The 14,413-nt window shown below is 39.5% G+C and overlaps 1 protein-coding gene across 4 annotated transcripts; it reads left to right on the top strand.

The window, feature by feature from the left end:
• Positions 1–657: 657 nt before the first annotated feature.
• Positions 658–14,373, top strand: mphosph8 (M-phase phosphoprotein 8). 4 transcript variants are annotated; one of them, XM_079464742.1, is made up of 14 exons: positions 658–966; positions 6,572–6,721; positions 8,467–9,501; positions 9,599–9,689; positions 9,776–10,237; positions 10,456–10,578; positions 10,696–10,784; positions 10,948–11,088; positions 11,215–11,301; positions 11,427–11,581; positions 11,679–11,836; positions 11,916–12,040; positions 12,125–12,208; positions 13,166–14,373. In XM_079464742.1, exons 1-14 carry the CDS (start codon positions 868–870, stop codon positions 13,205–13,207), a joined length of 2,841 nt encoding a protein of 946 aa, XP_079320868.1. In that variant the 5' UTR covers positions 658–867; the 3' UTR covers positions 13,208–14,373. The 4 variants fall into 4 exon arrangements, with proteins under 4 accessions (XP_079320868.1, XP_079320866.1, XP_079320869.1 ...); XM_079464743.1 differs by having other exon boundaries at positions 730–966; positions 8,470–9,501; XM_079464740.1 differs by having other exon boundaries at positions 11,916–12,208.
• The last annotated feature ends 40 nt before the right edge of the window (positions 14,374–14,413 follow it).

Genomic DNA, 14,413 nt, shown 5'->3' on the forward strand with positions numbered 1-14,413 from the left:
AATGTTGTATGCCAAAAAAAAAGCATTGGACTAGTGTTGGACTGTTAATGAAAATGATATTTTTAGAGCAATTCTAAAATCCAACACAAATGAACAGAGACTGTACAAATGAATAAGCTATTCTATAGACTATATTTTCTATGATCTTGCAAAAGTGCAGGATTCGTGTTAACACCATGGTACAGTAAAGTAGAAATATCTTTGAAAGAATATATCATTGTTTATTTGTTTAATATGATTTAATAATGAGTAGCACCAATAATCAATACCATCATTTAATCAACACTGTATAATATTTTGGTAGCATATGTGGTACCATGGTGATTCATGTATGCTACCTTGGTTGGTGATAGCTGTGTACATACCTGTTTGCTGATTTGCAAGGCAAAAAACATAAACGTACAATGCAGCCACTTCCTTATATGGTAATCCCGGTTCCGTCAAAATGGCACCGGGACATCCCCCAGCTTTTATTATGTAGACAAATGTATAAAGATACAGTCTTTCATTGTTAATTTATATTGTGGTAACCAATGCTGTTACTGTTAAAATACATACATATATATACATAGAACTTAATTGAAAAAATATCCCTATTTACCTTTCAAAATAAGCGTCATTAAGTTTATTAATCAGTTTCCCTCGTGGGAAAGTGGGAAACAATGTAGACTAACTCAGGTTTACATTGTCCGGTCATCCCCCCCCTGCTGCTGCTGTTGTAGTACTACTGTCAACCACAGTGCTGGTGCTGCGCGTGCACGCGCGCTCCTGACCTGCAGTAGTTCGGTAATCGTACGTACGGCTTTCATGTTGTTAGCTCACACGTATCAGTGCATAGCGTGAAGATTTTCTCTCGTTGAAGAAAAAATGGCCTCCGGAGCCGAGAGAGCAGAAGCTGGAGACAGCGATCAGGAAGAAGAAGATGTTTACGAAGTGGAGAGGATTATTGACACGAGGGTGGAGGAGGTGAGTGTATGTGGCTTGCGCTTTGGATGCCATCTTGTTAGCGACGTAGCATCTAGCATCACAATCCTGTGTAAATATTGCATATAACGTTACCTGCTAAACGCATTGGACAAAAGCATGAGAAGTGCGGTATTATGACATTTCGCAACTTGTTCCCTTTTAAACGTCGTCGCAGAGAGCGTGTAAAGAGTCGTTGCAACTTTCTGACGGTTAGAGCTCGCCGTTCAGTTTGACCGTTGAGCAGGCAGCTTGGGGAACAAATTCACTTGGAAACGCGCTTGTTGTGTCACGTTACATAATAGCAACAACAACATGCAGTATATTTATATTGCATTTGTAAACACCTGCTACCTCAAGTGAATGTTGAACACATAGTGGTTTTATATCTCGAGGGAAACATTGTTGACAGTTGTGATTTAATTAAATCTTTGTGTTCGTTGCTTACAGCATATGCATGTATGCACGTGACGGGCAAAGAAAAGAGAGAAACGGGCATGGTTATAAATCAATGCATATGCATTGTGACAGACAAGTAAATTACTGTATATACACGTTAACTGTTGTAAACAAATCTCTCGTCAACATCCACCCACAGTGGGAATACATATTGTCATGCCATTGTCAATGATAAAGCTTTGTTTTTGTTGGCTGGGTAGCCATTTTAGGCAGGTTTTTGGACAAAAGCTGTGTGTTTTGGAGGGGAAAGGTGGGTTCCTAGCCGGTGTTTACCTCTTTCTTTCTAGAAGCGTAATTTAAAGAGCCACAAAACCTTTAAACATTTAATAAGATGTTAACAGTTGGTTGTATTGCACATCATAGAAAACAATGTTAGCAACTGTAAGTTATTACAGTAGAGAAAACTAGTTAATTTTGAGCTTTTTACGCTATTTTTGACTTCTGGAATTAAAATCCTCATCTGGGCAACGTCAAAGGATGTGATGTGGAGATGTACCTTAGAGGATATGGACTAGAGATCAACAGATATGGGATTTTCTATAACCGATGTTTAGAGGTCAAGGTCAACTGATGGCCCAAATGTGTTGCTGGTATTTTGCAGTTTTCCCCTTCATTTGCATGCTTAAATGTCACACAGTGGATGCACAACATTTCTAATTCGATTTCCTTCAGACAGAAATGACTAAAAGAAGAAGAAACATTCATGGTTAGCATTTGAGTAGTCCCTTCATCTTCAATTCAGTCTGTAATTCCACTATTCGATACACATTACAACAATTACACTTGAAAAACACAATTGAAAAATAAGTGCAAAAGAACCAAAGCTAGTGGTGCAACGGATGCTGTATACGTGTAAGGCAGTGTAAAACGCTATTAAAGAAATCGGCTATATATCATCTTCATTGCAACTTGCACAAGCAAGTAAAGGACTAATGAACTTCAATGCTATTATAGCTCTCAGTGTTACATAGATGTGTTTTGCACGCATCGAGTGTATATGTATGTGCGAGAATTTTATAGACGTGTGTGCAGAGTTTTTATGTACGTGCGAGAGTTTTATAGATGTGTTTTGCACGCATCGAGTTTATATGTGGAAGTGTTGAATAGGTGTGTTTGCACGCATCGAGTTTGTATGAATGTGCGAGTGTTTTATAGATGTGTGTGTGCAGAGTTTGTTTGTATGTGCGAGTGTTGTTTAGGTTTGTTTGCATGCATCGAGTTTATATGTATGCGTGAAAAAGTGTACATGCATGAATTACTAACATATGTATTGGTATGGATTTCACATTAGTGTGCACATGTTTTTGATTTGTTTTTTAGCTTGAACATCCAATACTATACATGTATATGTGAGCAATGTATATGTGTGTATGGACGCATTTATATGTATTCATAAGCGCAGTTTGAATTAAACCCTATACGGCGCCTCATATCCTCGCTCCAGCCACTCACTCGCTCTGGTTTCATTACAGTGTGCTCCTTAGCACTGGGAGCTGCTGTCCATAAGGTGCCTCTGCCCACCAACCATTTCAAACCCATCCTCAGTATTTGGGCCACGCCTCCTAATTTGCATACACTCCTCAATCCTCAAATGCCCAATCCTAAATCCCCAAATCCTCAGTCCTAAATGGCTAAATGATTAAATGCCCAATCCTATATACCGAATTCATTTTCAACTTCGACTTTTAGTTTTAGTTTAAAACTTTTAGTTTTAGACTCTTAGTTTATATTCTGACTGAAAAATCCCTCCATATTATCTTTCAGGACTGTTGTTGAATCTTCCAAAAGTTTTGGCTTGGGGTTAGGGCTGGGCGATATTGACCAAAATGTATATCTCTGTATTTTTTGGATGAAAGGCGACATCCGATATGTACATCGATATTTTCTACAGTGGAATAACTGTAGAACACCTGTGAGGTGGATGGATTATATCTGCAAAGGAGACGTGCTCACTAACACATATTTAAGAAAGATTTGTGAACATCTAAGAGAAATAGTCCTTTTGTGTTCATAGAAAAAGTCTTAAATCTTTGAATTCAACTCATGAAATAAGTGTTGCGTTTATAATTTTGCAGAGTAAGGTATGCTGCAGTTCAGCATGGCAAACGAAGGGGATAAGCCGCAAATTAGCTCCAGCTTCTGCTGTCTAGGAACTTTTTGGGTTTCCAATACGTTACAGCAGCAATGGTCACCAAAACGTGCACAAAATAGTCACAGTGTGTAAAATTTGTATGACGCGAGTGCCATACTCCCATGGCAATACATCTAATATGACTGGACATTTACCCTTCGCGTGCCCATTTCAGCAGCAATATTATTCCTGAGTTCTATGATGAAATGCAGGGCTAAATTGAAAACTAACTGGCAAACACACATGTAGGTTTGACAACTGATAACTGGACCTCCAGGGCAACTGAAAGCTACTTGACAGTTACTGTACATTATATTTCGGACTGGCAATTGGAGAGCGCTGTGTTACAAACATGCCCTCTTTTTTGAAAACCACACCAGTAGTCAATTACTGATGAGTGCAGTGACAGAATGGTTAGTGTTAGAGAGACCTAATATCAGCATTCCAGTCACTACAGATAATGCAAGCAATATGGTGAATGCCATTAAAGAAGCAGCAGGACTAGGACCGCAAATCGGGTGTTTTGCGCATATTTTGAGCCTTGCAGCAAAGGCGGCAAACAAGTTAGACAAGTTGTAGCATTTTTGACAAGTGGTCATTTAAGGTCATGTGGGCGAGTAAAAAACAAATTTTTGTGTGAACTTCACCATCAAGACATCCAGCACTCTATTGGGCACAGAAACAGCTTCCTCTCTCTCAATGACCCCCCCATTAACGACAATGATACTAAAATCAATGGATCCTGCAGATAATGACAGTCGAGCCATAACAGATGCCAATGCAGCCATCAGCGAACACCTAAAAAGCAGATACACAGATCCTGACCTTCAGGACTATCTCACCAGAGCATCATTCCTTGATCCAAGGTTTAAGTCTCTACCTAACGTAGATGCAAGCTTGTGCTTAAATGTTTGCAGCGGGGTCATCAGGGAGATCATTGAACAGGTATTTTTGAATAATGAATGAACATTTTATTTAAAAAATATATATAGTTTGATAACCTTTTTAAAGAAACAAATTTTAATTGTGTGAAAAATCCATTCTATGAACTAATGTTCATTTAATATATTTGCAGGGTCAGCCCATTCAAAAGCTGGGCCATCCGGAAGCCTGAATCCCCACCCGTAAAGAAGTGTGCAATGTCAGAGCTTTTTTACAGCACCTGACAAGACAAAAACTGGAGGATATAATGTCATACAAGGCAGAAGATTCCATTGAGACAGATGCAGATACACTCGCATGGTGGAAGCTGCATGAGAGCAAGTATCCTCATGTTGCAAAACAATACCTTTTTGTCCGTGTAACATCAGTGCCAATAGAGAGAGTGTTCTCCACTGCAGGAGACATAATTTCTGCCAGCAGGTCTCGACTTGCAACGGAAAATGTTAAGATACTGATCTTCTTGCAAAAAAACATGAAGATCTAAATGGACTAAAATAGAGAATAAAGAGTGATCCAGTGTTCTGACCTTACGAATATTTTATGTTGGTTTTGAAATGCACTTTCTTAGTAGCCTACTTGAAGCATAATAATGTACACGTTCTTAAGTTAGAAGGTTGACTTTTGCAGGGGTAAGAAACTGAATATTTTTTTGTTTTTGCAAAGTAATCCTGTAGTTTTACGTGTTTGTTACCAAATAAATAACTATCTTTCTTGAATTTAACACTAGCCATTTTTTCTTGAACATACCAAACCGAAACCGTGACCCTAAAACCACAATCCAAACCGAACAGTGAGTACTCTGAACCGTTACACCCCTAAAAACAATGTATTATTTAGTTTTGCTGTCACACTATAGCACTTACGTATATTTTTGTCAAATGTCCAAATATAGATATTCGCCAGTTACAGATTGCTTCAGTGCCTGCAGAGGTGTTTATCCAATAACTATATTTATTTAGTAATATTTTATTAAATATATCAAATGTTTCATAAGAATAAAAGCTCGAGACATTTGCATTTTAGTAACTTTTCTGGACGATTTGCCCCAGGTTGATTTCTGACACCACTAGAAAGAGAAACAAATTAAAAATACAACGCAAATGAGAAGTATTTGCATCTTCCGCTGCATCAGTCATGACGTTATCCGAGCATTATTATCTCCTTTCATATTAAATACAACATGAGACAGTGATGGCTGTGAGCCAGCAGCAACCATTTGGAGATCAACTGACAGCCTTTGCTTACTAGCCTCCATGGCTTTGGTTGACACAAGACAGTCGTGTCGTTAACGCTTGTTTACATAAATACAATAAGCTGTAAAGCTGCACAAAATGCGGTTTTATGGAACACTAGCACTAGAATCACATCTCTGGCACTCTGTATGATTGTCTCATACAGACAGATGGGGGTTTACATACAACAACCAAGAAAGTGTTTTTCAGTTTTGCTTGTCAGTGTTGTGAAAACAGTAGATGTAATGTTATAAGGAGAGGAGAGAGTTGACACAGCGTTCAGTCCATCAACTCTGTCGATTCAGATTAACATGTATTATTTGGCTTTGGTCTCCTGGTATTATTAATCCTCCAGATCTGCAGGAAGAAAGAGGCGCACAGAACAGTTGTGTTTGTTACTTGGCAACGCACTGGATAATGAACTTCCCCTTTTAAACGAACCCGTGGCGCTTGTGATGTGTCTGCTAAGCATTAATTACTGCATAAATGCCTGCTATAAACATCACCTTCTCATGCTCACATGCACCGTACTGGTGATCATGTGAGGCAGACATCCCACACCACAGGGTACGTGATTGATTTCACAAGACAAAGTGCAGTTTGTTATGTGGATGTTCTCCTAAATGTATGAGCCTGTTTTTATAGTTACTGAAATGTTCCAAACAAATAAAGAAGTCCTGGTTATCTGATCAACCTGCTGATTATTATAAACATCTGGCAAGAATCCTATCCTTGAGGATTGTTTAAACCTGTGTGTTTTGGCAAACATTACCTTCCCTGCTTCTGGAGATATGGAGATAGACCCGTTGTAGGCCATGACTGTTGACCTTTGAGTTGTTTTTAGGGAGAGGTGCAGTATCGGGTGCGATGGAAGAACTATTCGTCAGATGATGACACCTGGGAGCCCGAGGCGCACCTGGACGACTGCAGGGAGGTGCTGCTGGCCTACAAGAAGAACTTGGCTGAGATAAAGGCCAAGAAAGATACTGGCATGGTGAGACTCTTTAGATTTTTTTGTAGTTCTTCAGGGGGAGGCGGAACTAAAGCAGGTGCACACACATTGCATAGAAAACACAGACAGTTTCACTTACCGCATGCGATTCATGTCCAGAATCTTTAGCGCTGGCACAAGCCCTGACTTTTTGCTTTAAACTCTATAAGCAATAAAATGTTTGCTCTTTCATATAGTATATATAATATATTCTTGACATGTACCTTTTCTGTCGGTTCAAATGAATTCAGAGTACAAATTAGCATCAATCAATAGAAAAGCTTCTCTGCCTCTTTTAAAAAAAGCAGAACCAAATCTGCTACCGACTGCATTAAAATAGTATAGATGGTATAAAACGGTATTGACATGCACCATTTTAAGACTATTTGAACACATTTACAGACAATTATATTTGTGGACTAAAGTAAACACATTAGATACTATTCCACAGAATTCTGCAGATTTTTCCCAAATGTTTGTGCGGATTTAACATTGAAAGTCTGCAGATTCTTGCTAATGAGGAAAAACAACTTTGAAAAAAAACTTGATGTGAGCAAAACCAGGATAACAGAACAACAGGATAACTAAAAGTAGTTTCAAGTTCATGTTATATGGTTCTTAAAAAAACTATTTGGCACCTAGTGTTTGGCACCAATGGCTCCTTAATAGATTTTTTCCTTCTATCAGTTTCAAACGATCTCCAAATCCAGCATTACATCCATCGTTTATATAACATTCATCACCCAAATGCAGCTAACAAACAAACACAGCTGAACTTCGCGAACATAGTGCTCTCCTGCCTTCTCCCGCTCTCCATGGTTGATGCGTGGGTGTGCCACGTGCTTTTCCGGGAGAATTGTCCAATAAGGGACTATGAAAAGTTGTCTTTCTGAATCTTTCAGAAACCTGTACGACTCTGGGGGAGTGTATCGAGCACAGAAATACTACGTAATATGTCCAACTCGTTTTTTGATAAGCTGGCCATGTAAAGCATGAGAAGACAGCATGTTTAACTTTATTAAGATGTAAGAATGCATGACACACCGTTGCACCACCCCTTTAAAACAATATCGAGCCCTCTCCCTTCTTGAACAGCTATATTAGGCCTATAACTGACTGCTGAAAGAATGTACTGTAGCTACCCTGTACAACTACTACAAAACAGTTCATTTAAAAGTTTAATTTAACGTTATAAGCTATTATTAGCTATTATTTATTATAAATAAACGAAAACTGTTGCATTATTATAGGCTACACTTAAAAATTATTTAAAGAAAAAAACATCCATCCAAGCAATTTTGACTGACCACCATTTCAGTTCAAGTCTCTCCTACAAACTCCCCCCACAAAAGCTGACTTTTCTCTCAGAAGGTGCACTCGTGGCCAGGATGCACAGAACGTACTTTGTCAAGTTGTTTAGTACAGGGAACTGTGTGCACGCGACCAATGTATGATGTCACATTAGGTGCATCCCTACTTTAGAAAACACATTACTGGTGTGCATACTGAGACAAAACAATGGCACTGATTTATTTTAAGGGAAAGTTATTTTCAGTTAAGACCGCTCAAACATTCATATTAGTCTAGGACTAGCCTTAAGTCCTGTCTATGAAATGGGACCTAATTTATTTAATGTCCAAACATAAATTTTTATGTATTTGGTAATTATTAGTTTTTTAGTATGGACAATAAAATATTTGGATTACTTGATTAATTGCGTGTAAATAGTGTTTATTTTTTACAACTAGAAGCTGCCCATGAAGAGTGATTTGTTTGATGCTGACTCTGAGAGTGAGAGCGATAAAGACAAACCCAAAGAATCATCTCCGAAGAAGAAAAAGAAAATTAAGAAAGTGGACGAATCTGAGGATGAGACGCCAATGAAGGAAAAGAAGAAAAAGAAAAAGGACAAATGGAGAGATGACAAACCTTTGCCAGCTCCCGAGTCTGATGAAGAGGAAGAGAGCAGACATTCCTCACCAGCACCTCAGAAAAAAGAGCAGAAGAAGAGGCTCATTGAATCTGATGAAGATGATGGCCTAGTTACCATTAAGAAACAAAAGAAAGACGGCAAGGTGAAAGATGGAGGTAAAACAAAGAAAAACACTGTAGAGGAGCGCACGAAAAAGAAGGTCAAGTCAAAAAAGGAGATTGAGTCTTCGGACGATGAGGCTGATAAGAGCGACGGGCCCTCCGAGTCCTACACGGATGATACGACGATCACTGAAGCCCATAATGATTCCTCCAAAATCACGACAGCCAAGGCCATGGACAAACCCGCTCGAAGTGAGAGTGGGGGCGATTCCAAACAGGCCAAGCAGAAGAAATTTAAGTCTGACACGAAGATGCAAGGTTTCAAGGACTTTCAGGAGAAGAAACATAAGAAAGCAGAGCTGTCGACGGCCACTCTCAAAGAGAGCGGTTTAAACAAGCTCAAGAGCATAACTACCACCACCACTAAGAGCACCATCAAATCCTCTCGTAGCGAGGAAGAGCCCGACTCCAGCGACACTGGGGCGACATTTTCGGCAGCAAAATCGAAGGTCAAAAGCAAATGTCAGGATGCAGCCCCACCATCTCAAAAGCTCTCATCTGCCTCTTCCTCTTCTTCCTCGACATCATCAACGACCCCCTCCAAGCCCAAAGAGGAGGAGCCAAAAGAGGAAGGCGGGGAGAAGGGAGGGGCCTCCACTAACCTGTTTGAAAAATTCTTGCTGAACTGTGAGGCGAAAGATCGTGCACCAAGGAGACCAGCAGAACAGACCAAGAATGCTGCTCCAAAGGTACTTGTCTAAAGCTTGAATAAAAGCCATTTCCTTTGGCACATGTAAATGTTTTCATTTTGATTTGATTTAACTTTTGGAAACTTAATCCGCACAGGCCACGGGGAAAATCGACAAGAAAGTAAAAGTGTCAAAGCAATCTCCTGCACGCAAACCAGAATCAGAAAAGTGTGACAAGTCAAAAGATGGTGATGTTCTTGGTTATACCTCACTGAAATGTTTTCATTTGTTAGATTGCCTTAATGACCACATTGTTGTCCTTCCCTCACAACAGCACGATCCGGTCAGAGTCCCATTCCTATGGAGACAGATGAGAAGGGGACGTTTGAAACAGACAAATCAGACGAGCCACCCCCCAAGTCAAAGGAAGAATTACTTAGGGAACAGAGAGAGGTGGAGCAAAGGAGGAGGAAAGAAAAGATGGAAGAAGAGGAAAGAAAGAGGAAAGAACGGATTGAAGAAGAGGAAAGGAAGAAGAAGGAGAGGATAGAGGAAGCCCAGCGGGATAGGAAAGCGAGGTTGGAGGAGGCGCAGAGACTTGCAGAGGAGGCCCGGCAGGAACGTCTGGAACGGAAGTCTATGGCTGAACCAATGGCATCTCCTGACTCCACAGAAGACTCCAGATGCAAAGACAAGAGAAGGAGAAAAAGGGAGGACAGTGAATCGCGGCTCTTCACTGCCTGCGATGACAATCAGGACTCACAAGAGCTCTCGGAACGCTTGGAAAAAACTCCTGGTTTGTATTTATAACTTAACGGCACAGTTTAGTTAAAATAAAAATGACAATAGTGTTCAAAGTGCCCAGAACTATTCAGTTTCCTGTATTCAAAATATCTTATTTTGTGTTCAACAGAACAAAGATCATAAGTATCATAAGATAGCTATTATAATGTGACTTTATAAGATCAAACTAGAAGGTCATAACTCATTTAAAACGTTGTGTCTCTACGACAGACCGGGCACCGCCTTCTCTCAATCTTGGGGTTGAGCTAAAGCTGGACTGGATGACACTAGAGGACTTTCAGAAACACTTGAATGGAGAAGATGAGAATCTCTCTCCACTAGCCTTAACTCCCGGTGAGTGATACACACACATGCAAACATGATTAAAGTCATTCATTCCTTATTTGCATAACATCAATCTGTTACTGGAGACTATTTTCGTCTTGCTCATTTTTTTCATCTCGCATTCAGCCGAGCTGCGCGAAGCAGTGAAAAATGGGAATTACCTGGCAGTAAAACGTGCACTTAGTTCTAAAGAGGACTACAATCTAGATCAGGAGGTGGGATTTGTATATACTTATCTCACTACTTATCTTTGTACTGAAGTGTCTGAGAAAAGCCCTATCAATCTTTCACTGAGCAAGTTTTTTGTGCCAGTACTGGCCTTGGTGCTGTGTGGGAGGGGATGTCATGTGAATGTCTTGTTTGTGCTGCCCCCTGCAGGATTCTAGCGGTATGTCTTTAATGCTGCTGGCAGCTGCAGGCGGTCAGGATGACATCCTCAGGCTGCTCATTAAGAAAGGTGTGAAGGTCAACGCCCGGCAGAAGAATGGCACCACAGCCCTGATGCATGCTGCAGAAAAAGTGCTGAACATCATCAACCCTAAAGACAAATATAACAATACTAAGATTTGATCACTAATTCTAAAGAATTATGTTGCGACACAAACTCACAATGACCTCTTTAGTAATATACCCTCTCTGATGCAGAACTTCTTGACGACAGTGGCCATTCTCCTGGAGGCAGGTGCTTCCTTAAATGCCCAAACACTTGGTGGAGAGACAGCTCTGATGAAGGTAAGATTTAGGTTGTTATTTAAGGATATATATTGATCTAGGAACTCGAACTCTAGAAACATAAAGTGATGTTGAATGCTTTTGTAGCAGTAATGTACTGAATTCGTATTACTTTTCTTGGAAAGGCTTGTAAGAGGGGAAATGCAGATGTAGTGCGCCTCCTGTTGGAATATGGGGCAGACTGCAACATCATGTCTAAACATAAGAGCACTGCCTTGTACTATGCCAAAGTTAGCAACAACGTGTTAGTGTATGATCTCATCAAAGACCACATGCAAACGTGAGTGTTCCATTATTGCATTATATTTAACACCCTACATTTAAATGTATATAGGACACAGACCATAGAAGGATCTTGTAAAAAATGTATCTAACAGATTATCGACAGTGGCAGAGGAGACAATCAGGGCCTATTTTGAAACTCGGCTGGCCCTGCTGGAACCCATGTTTCCCCTGGCTTGCCACAGACTGTGCGAGGGACCTGACTTCTCACTGGAGTTTAACTACAAACCCCCTCAACCCACACCTGGAGAAGGTGAAATAAGTAAATTCAATTTGGTGTCAGGGTTTATGTAGTGAAGAACTTTGACATCTACTTGTTTTTTGTGTTTCAGGATCTGGCATTCTGCTTTTTATCTTTCATGCAAACTTTCTTAATGAGATCACTGCTAGACTCTGTGGGCCATGTAGTGTTCATGCAGTAGTCCTTAATGACAAGTTTCAGCTGCCCATCTTTTTGGTAAAACACTTAGTTTCCAAACCTCTTTTATTAATTTTATGGGCATGTATAAACCTTTTACACTGTGTTTTGCTCCCTCTGCAGGACAGCCATTTCATCTACTCTTTCAGTCCCGTTCAAGGAATCAACAAACTGTTCATCCGTCTGGCAGAGTCACCAACTGCTAAGGTAAAAAGTGGAACAACACAAATGGAAACTCCTTAGGTCCCCAACAGCCCCATCGGTTGGCTCAAATACATCTTCACCCGAAAATGAAAATTCTGTCTTCATTTACTTGCCCTCAAGTTGTTCCAAATCTGAATACATTTTGTTCTGATATTTAGAAGAATGCGTGTAACCAAACTGTTTTTGCCCATCATTGACTACCATTGAAGAATGTAGGAAGAAGCCAAGAACTGTTTGGTTCCATGAAATGTATACAGATTTGGAAATACAAGAGGGGGAATTAACATTACTATGAATACTAGAGTTGTAACTACTAAAATAGTTAAAATTTTAACTAAAATGTGAAATAATATTGGAGAAAAGCAAACCAATCAAGTAGCTTTACTCTGTAATACAAGTGATCTGAACAGTTCAGGGACAATCGTGAAGCTGTGTCAGTGTTTTCTATCCTCACAATGTTGAGGTTTGTAGAAGTGCCACAATAAAAATGTGAATAATTTCTCTTTAAAGGGATACTTAAGCCAAGACACACTATTTCCCATGTTTTACTCACCCTCAAGGCATCCTAACTGAATATTATATTCTATATATTATACCACGACTCGTTTTTCTTCCAAGGGATAGAATGTGGGGCAAGTTTTTGAAGCTCCAAAAGAGCATACATCGATCTAAGAACTGCTTGACACTGCTCCGTAGTCTTAACAAAGGTCTTCTGAAGCGGATCGATGAACCCCATTCACTCTATTCTATCGATTGGAAGAAAATAATATACGTAGGAATATAACTCTGCATTCTTTCTTCAAGAAGAAAGTCATATTCAGTAAGGATGCCTTGAGGGTGAATAAAACATTAGGGACATTTCCTTTTTAAAAACTTCTTTACTTCTTTTTGTAGTTAAGCATTCTTTATCATACATTTCATCTTTTTTTAATCTGGGAATGTGCATTTCTCAATTTTCAGGTTAAACTCCTCATTTGTGCATACAGAGTCCAGCTGCAGTGATACTACAGTCATTCCGTCCAGGTCGAAGGTCACTGCAGAAGCCCTGCCTCCAAGAAATTTTTCTACACTTCTAAATTAGTCATGACATGCTGAGCAGAAGACTGTTTAAGTTTAAAAATGTGTTTGTTTTACCGTGTTAAAAGACTGAAGGTACTAAAAGTTCTTTAAGAAATTCTGAGTGACTTTCAATACCGGCTCTGTTAAGTGTGGTACGTGTTTCCGGAGGTTCTGTGACTATGGCCAACACATTTTAGATTTGAGCTGCATCTCACAGGAGGTCAGCATAAAATGTGACAAATCGAGCTTGTATCTAAGGGTCATTTGTAAATCTTGCTTGTAAAGTGTTCCTTTTTATTTTTTCCTTTTTAATAGAATAATTTATCACCTTAGATTGATTTGTTTTGAGTTCTGTGTGTTTTACCCGACCACATTGTCCGATGTCGGCATTGCCTAAATGAATGAGTGAGAGGGTGTGTGAATGATTGAATGAATGAGCAGTTTTTGCCTCCGTTCTTGTGCTTGTGGGACCGCGACAAGACTGGACCTAAATGTGATTGAAGGGTCCCACAGAAATGCAATCTTTCGTTATTCTTTCTTTGAATTTTTAAATGTTGTGAACTATGATGTGGTTCTACATCGGACAACCGGAATCTACTGCGGTTGAGATAATGAAAGAATGTTTTTGGGCTAAAAGTACATTTTCAAGGGCTAGTGTTTATCTGCATTGACAGTAGGACTCACACAGGTTGAAGCCATCTGATTTAGGAGTATACAGTAAAAAATAGCTAGTTCTGGAGTAGTACAAATCACATTATGCATTTGTACCTTTGTTTACAATTTGTATTTCTCATAACGGTCTAGTTATGTGCTAAAAATGTTACAGTTTTTCATAAGTCATCAGGCATTGCTAGTTCTCATACTATTTACAAACATTAGGTAAAATCATTTATAACTAAACAAAGAGTTCAGTTTTGTAAAGCTGGACACATCCTGTTCTCTCTGGAAATACCTTGTGTTGAACCATGGTGAGTTCTTTCATGCTGTTTTTCATGGCCTACCTCTTTTTGTTCTTTAAGTGTGCTGTTAGTTAGTGAAAGACTGCTCATTGATTCACATCCTCTTTGACTACAGTAAATAAACTGTACATATGTTTCCATAACAATCAATAGTTTGCCTTCTCTTAAGACTGAAGTGAGAAAGGACATT

Source organism: Barbatula barbatula (assembly GCF_947034865.1).
Source record: "Barbatula barbatula genome assembly, chromosome: 9".
In the NCBI taxonomy this organism is placed as follows: Eukaryota; Metazoa; Chordata; class Actinopteri; order Cypriniformes; family Nemacheilidae; genus Barbatula; species Barbatula barbatula.